The sequence below is a fragment of the Telopea speciosissima genome, chromosome 7 (genome assembly GCF_018873765.1).
Source record: "Telopea speciosissima isolate NSW1024214 ecotype Mountain lineage chromosome 7, Tspe_v1, whole genome shotgun sequence".
NCBI lineage: Eukaryota > Viridiplantae > Streptophyta > Magnoliopsida > Proteales > Proteaceae > Telopea > Telopea speciosissima.
The window spans coordinates 53927510-53936782 of record NC_057922.1 but is presented as its reverse complement, the minus strand read 5'-3'; the positions used below and the strand labels follow the sequence as shown (position 1 = coordinate 53936782).

The 9273-nt window shown below is 37.4% G+C and overlaps 1 protein-coding gene across 1 annotated transcript; it reads right to left on the bottom strand.

Annotated features, from left to right (window-relative positions):
• Window positions 1-1119: 1119 nt before the first annotated feature.
• On the bottom strand, window positions 1120-4117 carry LOC122668687 (the record flags this gene model as incomplete). The annotated part of the gene is made up of 4 exons (XM_043865223.1): window positions 1120-1805; window positions 1915-2219; window positions 3638-3744; window positions 3839-4117. Coding segments are annotated over 4 exons (1377 nt in total), but the record flags the coding sequence as incomplete, so codon positions are not given.
• Between the last annotated feature and the right edge of the window lie 5156 nt (window positions 4118-9273).

Here is a 9273-nt window from a genome sequence, read left to right as displayed (position 1 = left end):
AGATTTTTGGTCAAGAAATTGAAATTGTTTTGGTTGTATCAATATAAAATATTTAAAGAATAAAAAAAATTCAATTGGTAGTTCAATTTTTGAGAATAAATTCTTATATTTGTTTGGGAAGGGTGGTGGTTGTGGTGTGGAAGTGGTGCGTGTGGTGGTGATGAGACCATTAAAAGAGAAGAAGAAGGGTGAAGTTTTTATTTTAACACGAAATTACTACGTTGCCCATCAAATTAACCATGTGCTCATTAAATAGCAAGAGTAATATCAAATGAAATAGAAATTTTGAAACTATGCTATTTCAGAATTTCTATTTCACTCAAATAAGGTGTAAAAAACTTAAGGGAAAAAATTCTCTGTCCAGGAGTGTGGCCTACACCAGCACTCCCATGAGTCTATCTCTCTCCTCCCTATGTGAAAAGACACCTCTGCCCCCTTGTTTTAAGGAGGAGAGAGATAGACACATGGGAGTGCTGGCGTAGGCCACACTCCCGTACAGAAAACTGCTTCCCAAAACTTAAACCACCCCTCCCCCCCAACAAACAAAAAAAAGAGGTGTAAAAATCATATCAAACAATTTCCGAAATAGGAATCACCCCATGAAAATAGAAAACATACTAAATCAGGCCTTAATTGAGCATATTATTGTCATACTATACTACTCATTTATATCAAATTATCAATCAAACATTCACTATTTATTTAGAGGAGAATGGCAGAAATAAATGGCGCGTAACTCACCAAAAATTTTACCTCTTCAAGTGCAAGTTCAGGTCTGGAGTAAGAAGCTTTTAGGTCTTCCCTGTGCTTAAGACATAAGCCCATCATCTCCTTAGTGGGCTGAGACAGAGACATAGCTAGGCAAACTTCGGCCTCCTAAGGCGAAGAGAGAATCTCTTCGCCAAATTCGGCCCCAATTCCATTTGAAGAGTCATCTCTCTCTCTCTCTCTCTTTTTTTCCTTCAACTTTATAGAAATTCAGCAACCTTAGGTTGTCACTAAAGATCAAATTTCTAGCTTTCAATTTCTACAAAATGATGGTAGTAATCTACTTATGCATCCCAAGAAAGGGGGAAAAAAGCAACAAAAAAAAATTACAAGTCCATTAACCATAAAATCTCATAACCATTTTTGGTTCACTTCATTTGCTGCAGGACCAACAGATGTAGCATCTTCCAGTGTAGGATCCACAAAGAAGTATGGAAATGAAGGGCATCTTGCAAGATTCATTGATGGATTTTCATTAGAACCTTGATGAGTAGGGAAAAAATTCAGTGGCTGTGGACGTAAGGTTTCACTCCCTCCAATTGATTGTTCCATATTTCTAAGCATAATGTGATTATTCATCCTATAATCTTCCCCTCCTCCATATGCTTTGGAATTCGAATCAGAAATATCAAAATTAATTGAATTAGGGTTGGCATTCCCTGATGTTGGAATTGATTCCTTTGAAGTGTCAATGAGGTTACCCATAGACTTCACCTTGGCTAAAACTCTTTGTTCATCAGATGATACTGACGCAAATGGATCGTTTAGCAACTGCTCCGCAATCTCGTTTAATAATAAATTGTTCGAAGATTGACTTCCACAAGGCAATTGATGATGATGATGATAAACTTGCTGTTGAGAAATGAGAGAACTATCTTGCCTAGTGGAAACCATCAATGGAAGTTCTCCAACCCCTCCTCCCTTTTTGAAATAGAGATTTTGGTCATTGCTTATGCCTTGAACCCATTGAGCCCTTTGATGATATTGTTGCCTATTGTAACTACTCCCATTCTCTTTGATGTGAGGAAAGTCCATAACTGAATTACCACAATGAATGCCATTATCAGAATGCATTTTAGACCCAAAATCTATTCCGAAATTGCAAACCAAGCACAGCCTTATATGATCATAAGAAAAAAAATTTACCTGACATGGGGGAAGTTGAATCATTGACAGTGAAGGAAGGTGTGATTGTATCAAAATTCTGAATTTGATGGAGAAGCATTGCATTAGTCCTAGGAATACTCAAGTGGGGAAACTGTGAAAATAGGCGATGGCCACCATTGATACCGAAAGAGAAGTCTGGGTAACCATAAAGATTTGAGTAGAAGTATGGAGAGTTTAATGTTGGGAAAGGCTTCTTGCTCAACATCAACAACCGGTTGTCACATTGCAAGAGCTTCTCATAGTGTTTCTCAAGGGTTCCTTCAGGGAATTGAACATAGTGCCTCCTAAAAGAGAGAACATCAGATACAAGTATAAGAAGATTAGCTACTTGCTATCAAGAGAAAATACAAACATCAAATTGAGTGATAGAAGACCATTTACAGATCCAAGTTATTGGTCAAAAAAAAGTTCCTTATTCTTAATAATCTATGGTATAAAGGTGAATCTTTGATTCAAATTGTCAATTTTGTGCGGTCTATATTGTTAGTTACAGCTAATGTTTCTTTCCCGAGAGCGGAGGGTGCGGTAGCTTCTCTCTTTGACATAATTATTTTTCTTATCATAGGATAGAGAGATGGAATCCTCTCCAATTCCTTGATCGCCGAGTGCGGTGCAGTTCGGGGTTGAGAGGTTGACACCTAGCAAAGAAACGCTAGTGCATCCTTTGCTCCCGACAGGAGATGTTAGTCATGTTACCCTTGTTGAATATTAGAGAGCTAGATATTGACTTTATTGTTTACCCAAAAAAAAGAAAAAGAAAAGAGGAAAGCCTTTTGACATAATTATTTTGCTTACCATAGGAGGAGAGAGATGGAGAGCAGGAGATGCGAGCGCACCCTTCGCTCCCTGGAAGGAGATATTACACTTATTAATTAGAGGTGATGTTCTCTATGCCGCAGCGCAGGCTGCATCAAAATACATGGGGTGGGTATTTCTACCATTCAAGGGGGCAGGGTGATCATTTTACCCACTCCCCATGTGTTTGGGCGCAGCCTGTGCCCCCAACAGAGAGAACATTTGACCTATTAATTATTAGGCAACTAGATATTGACCTTCTTGTTTACCCCCAAAGAAAAAGAGGAAAGCCTATAAACTTCTTTGTCAGTTTTTCTCAATCCTAACTTTCCATCACTAAATATGTTTCTTTTATCTCTTTTAACATAATTATTTTTCTTATCATGCTTAAGAGTTCTTATCTTCAACTTTCCACTTTCAAAATTAGGTATTATGTTGTTGAAAATATTCGTATGTTAGAAACTTTGAAACCTTGGATGTCTTTGTAGTTGGCCTTCTATAACTAAGTTTTTGGGTTAAAAACTTTATATTGTTTGAGAATTGAACTGAATAGTTTAGGGGGACGAGGACCCATAAAAATTTCTTGCAAAACGAGCACAAGGAATTTTCCTGTCGCTCATAATCACAGACACCGAAATGGAATAATCCCATTTCCCTATGGGTTTGTAAATACCCCCTTAGGTTTTAGTATTTTCCGAAACCTAAAATAACATTTATTAGTCCATGGAAAAGATTAAACTAGTTTCTACCCAAACAAACAGAAAAAAAGGAATATTAAACTAGTAACTTTAACGAGTTTAAAGTACTAAAGTTTAATTCAAATTTGGTTTAAACACTAAAAGGGATAGAGAAAAAGGAAAAGCTTGAAACAGAGATGTTGACATTCCGTGGTGTCTTTAGAGGTTACCTGTAAATTGGTGCTTGACCTCCAGTGAAATCCGGAGCAGTTTGCCAAAGAGTGTGCTTTCTGGGTTGAGGATTCGATTCTCTGAAGAACATTGGTGCACGGCATAACTGTACACAAAACAAATACCTTCTTAATTGTTATTATTTTGTTCTTTCTCCACATAAAATAAAGAAGAACAGAAGAACAGAGCAAAGAATTAACCTCAATTTCAAGAATGTCAGCTCTGTTCTTTTGAAAGATTGCTCTAATGGCAGAAATATCTGACCATTGAATCTCAATCTTACTCTTTAATCCACGTTCCAACACTTCCCAAACCAATTTACGTTTTGCATAATAACACTTAGCAACCAAATCGCCTTCGTATATAGTAACTCTTTCCCAGGTACCGATTCGAAGCAAATTTGCAGGAAAATTCGCAGCTTTATGCTTCTCAGTAATGGGTTGTGCAGAAACCTCTTCGCTCCCCGCCGTACTCTTCTCTGCAATAGGTTGAACAGAAAACTCTTCGCTCCCTGCCCTGCTCTTATCGGAATTTCCATCGCTTTGTCTAAGATTCCTTCCCTGAGACAGTTTCATCTCTATAAGGTCTAGAAAAGATGGAGTTTTCCTTAACGTCAATCCCAGAAGACTAGTTTTTCCGGATACATTTTCTTCTCCAACCTGCAAAAATTATCAAATTCCGAATTAAACCCAGAAACATAAAACCCAAGAAGAATCATCTTTTCTCAATCTGAACCCACCTCTTCATTAGAACCCATGAGTTTGATACGCTTGGGATCAGTTTCAGACTCTTTTTCATCGAAACAAAAGTGAATCTTCTGAGATGCAGGTCCCTGAACCATGATGTTTTTTGTTAATCTCAAGAACTTCTTTCTTTATATATTTCTGTTAATCAAACAGAAAAGAGTTATTTTCAGATCAGTTTTGTTTGCAAAAGACAGAGAGGATCCGATAAAAAAAACACAAACAGGGGACGCGGAGACGAAAACAGAGCAGCAGAAGAAGAGCGAAAATTAAGAAAGAAGGCGCGGGAGAGAAGAGAGAGAGGAAAGGGGTTTGACGTTTTAAACCCTGAATTCTCCATCTTAAGGAAGCGACGGGTTTTAATGGGAATTCTTTTGACAGATCAATCAGATCTTATTATTAGTAAAAGAATCCTGTTTGACTTCTAAGTCACAAATCCTCCCAAATGTCCTTTATACTTTTTGAGATTGTATATATCTCAACTTCTCCCCCACCCATATTGAAATATATGGGTTGTATGATTGTATCGGTTTATCATAGCCATCGATACAATCAATTGTGTAGGTATTGATAGGGGTGTCAATCGATCGGTTTGGTTTGGATTTGATTCTATTTTTTCGATTTCAGTGTGAGATTTTAGGGAAATCAAAATCGAACCAATAAAGACTTTTCGATTTTGGCTCAGTTTCGGTTTTGGTGCGATTTGATTTCGTGTCGGATTCGATTTATGAAAACGATTTGGATCGACCAGGTTTTTTCAAACAAGTTAGGTTCAGTTTGTGCCTATGTTCTTCTCTTTCTCTTTTCAACTATATAAAATATTTCATTAGCCCCACACTTAAAAAGATGATCAATGGAAGAAGCATTGTTACAAATCAATTTTCCTATTTTCATAACGTCATATTCATTGATTTGTAACAATTTCCCTTACAATTATAAATTTGCTCACTAATATTGAAATCAATTCAATTATTCATAACTTTATACTCATTATTTTTTTATCGGTTTCATTCGGTTCGGTTTTTGGTTTGTTATCGGTCGATCCGGTGTAGTCCGATTTTCAACCGGTCCCGTCATACCCCAGTCCAAATCCAATCTAATAAGGATCGATTCAGTTCGATCTCGGGTTTTTTTTGTCGGTTTCGATCGATCTTAACGGTTCGGACTAGGATTGACACCCTAAGCGTAGGCTAAGGCATGAGTATGTTTTTATTTGGTCGGTCAGTTATTTGTCCATAATCGAGCAATAATCATGTTTTAAACAAGCCAATTGACTAATTAAGTTAGAAAGGGTTCTTAAATGAACTATAATTAGGTCGAATGGGCGTCTGACATGTTTAATTAATCGATCGGATCGATCATAATCTCTCAGGTTCAAGTCAGGTCTACCCAAGTATGGTATCAAAAAGCGAGGATTAATTTTTGGGTAAAAATAAGAAGGTTATATTAAGTAATAGATACAGATTTACATCTATCAAGTAGAGAAGATTACCATACCTTAATCTCCTCTTTCTCTGTTTACCCAAAAAAAAAAAAATCTCCTCTTTCTCTCTAAGCCGATTATGTTTGCGCGGTACAAAAAGGGTTACAGAGTTAGTTTGGTTAGTTGTTTCTCGTTTCTTTAACATTCAACCTCAGGCCGAGTCCATGATTGGTGAAATATATTTTTAATCATTTAAGGGTAAAAAGAAATGGTAATTTTTGCTAATAATATCAAATATAGGAAAATAAAATTAATTCCCTCTGAATACCAGAATGACTACGTTTCATTCTTCATACTAAGCCTCCGTCAATATCAATCCCAATGCAACATCGGATAAAGCTAGATTAGACCATTTTGCCCTTCAAAATGTTGATCTTTTGATTTTTTTGGACTATTGTATCTTTCTTTAAACCGATAATAGTGATTCTCTAGTTAGGAGGGTTCTGTCGGTAACATGTACGATGGTCTGGCTAAATTCTAATCCTTGAATTTTGGAGGTGTGTCATACTCCAACCATGAGTACTGCATATAATCTATAAATAAATTCCCTTTTCCCTACCATTAGGGTTTGCGGGTTGAAAAATAATCCTCTCCAATTCCTTTAAAATATGCAATGTGGCCATGCTAGGTGGACATGTTGACACCTGGCAGCTTGGACATCCAACAGTGCCGAGCTTGAGAAAGAAAAAAAAAATTCAATGAGCTCGAACTGCTGGATGTTTGAGCTACTAGGTGTCGACATCTCCACCTAGCAATGCTGCATTACACATTTTTAGGAATTAGAGAGGGTTAAAATCCTTGGGGGTTCTTCTAAACAAAAAAAAAAAAAACGATGTCAGTGCTATGTATCAGTTAGGTATTGGTATGGGTTATTGGATATTTGGATGTGAGCTTAGTTTTCATATATGGTTGTGCATGTGCATGATTGAATTAAATGTTGTAAGATTGGCATAAATGTATTGGTATTTGTCATTGTCGGCCAATTTGATACCAACAGTTTGAACCGTACACCCAATTTAAAGCACAAGAAATATGTGGTGGTGGAATGTGAGTACATTGCCTTTATATTCGATGTGAGTTTTTCTTTTTTTTTTTTGGGGGGGGGGGGGGGGATGTGGAAACATTGCATGGTTCTTGCACTTAAAAAGAGGACCACATGAAATTATCGCTCAACTCCCAATAAACAAAAAAATTCCTATTCACTTAGCTGGACATGCATGCATTCTTATTGGCCCCTACAGTGGTGCAAGCACTACAAGATTGGATAGCGTTCTCTTGCTATTTTTTTTTGGAGGGATAAAATATTGGATGTGAGTTGTGATTCTTGATTTGGGTTCTGGTTGTTTCAACGTAAACTTAAAATTTTGAAGTAAAATAGTAGACAAAAGTTTTATGCACGGTCCTACATGTGCACGATCAACATTAAATATAGTCAGATTTGTATAAATACTCATACGAAATTATACAAAAACCCTTGCTCCCCTATTTGATGGAGTTGATGGGATAGGGGGGGGGGGGAATCTCCCGTGTATGAATATCTTCCCAAACAATCAAAACACAATACGAAACAAGGTTTTAATTAGTTGGTAGAATCCAGTTTCTCTTCACCCATGGTGAAAAGACAATCTCTTCAACCATGAAATCTGACTAAAGTCTAATCATGGCGTCACATCACCAATGGTGAAGAGTGACACCATAGGTGAAGGAAAACTTAATCCATATGGTATAATTTTTTACTTACAAAAATAGTTTATAAGAAATAACTACACATGACTTTAATAACCATGCATTCCACTTCTCATCCCCATGTATTTTTCTCACGTTTGGATTTCTAGGAGAGAACAAGAATGGAAAATCTCTTTCACTGAAGTAGTACTTGTAAGTCTTTGTAATTAAGATTTTGTAATTCCTTTAAACAATGATTGAGGTCAATTGAAAGACAAGACCTAAACCTAAATCGAGACAAATTATTGTCAATTGTATGTTTAATTATCGATTGAAATACGGAAAACAAATCCTCGTGATGTTAGAATGGGGATTTCTTTTCATGCCCTCTAACATAATGAGTTGTGAGACCCACATTGATACTTTCTCGCATTCGATAAAATGTGAGATCCTTAATTTCTTACTGAACAAATCTATCTCATGCCCTCTCATTGGTGTGGATTTCCCACTTTGACATTGTGGGAAACTTATGCCTTTGAAGCATAAATGTCAATCAAACTGAGACCACAAATTTAATATCTTCGTTAGGTCTAATCAAATATGACCTTTCCATCTTGCATAATTGTCTTTAGTTAGTGTCTTCCAATATAATGTCTATTTGTAAATATTCAAATGCCCATAATTTTTTGGGGAAAAACTTGTGCTATCAAATTATTAGGGCAAGAGATCCATGACTAATCAGGTGGCCCTGCACCAATGTGGGGGCAATAGAGCATGTAAGGGTATAACATGGATGCAATTTTTTATTTTACAAGGGTGGGATGATAATTCTGCATGCTCATATGTATGGGCATAGGATCCACGCGACTAAGTAACATTCTTTTTCCCTTATAATTATATTATGATCTTTCTCTCCCCCAACATATAATCACATGTGCATGTTCGCATGTAAAAAGGGTGTACCTGCCGTCCTGCCAATGCATGAGGCTCCCGCCACTATGGGGAGATCATAATGTACACAACCCTACCCCTGCTTCACAAAGAGGTTGTTTTTTTATTCAAACTTGAACTACGTCGTAATGGGCACATGTGCATATATATTTATACATACTCCTTTGGACTGAATTTTTCTTCATCTACGATAAAAAGAGAATCTTTTGATGGTTGGATGAGAATATTGAAATAATACCATGGGCAATTCGGATTCCGTACAATAAAGGGTAGAGGGAACAATAACAACCCAATAGTCACCTACGGTGAAGAAAAACTTTCGGTTACTTCTTTTACATGGTTAACCGTTTTAACTGACAATTTGGATCCTCTACGTCCAGGCAACCGAGCGGCCACCGTGCGGCCTCACACAGGTAGGGCGTGGATCCCACCCAGGCAGGGTGCTCGGGTAATGGGTGGGACGGTTATTTCACCCCCTCCTGTGTGAGGCCTCACGATGGCCACTCAACTGCTTGGACGTAGAGAATCATAATCCTTTAACTGATCCTTAAGGGCTAGGGTTTTTTTTTTTTTTAGGGGGGGGGGGGGAGGGGGGTTGGGGAGAAGGAAACCCAATTTGGTAATATGAATTACAACATTGCCAAGCCAACCCACCAAACTAAGTGGGGTGGGATCATGTTAGGTTTGGGTTGCACTCTAGAGAGAGAAAGAGATTATTTAATTTATGGTTCAATTCTAATACAATCACGGAAAGAGATCGTTGTCTGGTCTGCCCGCACTTGCACGTGGGACA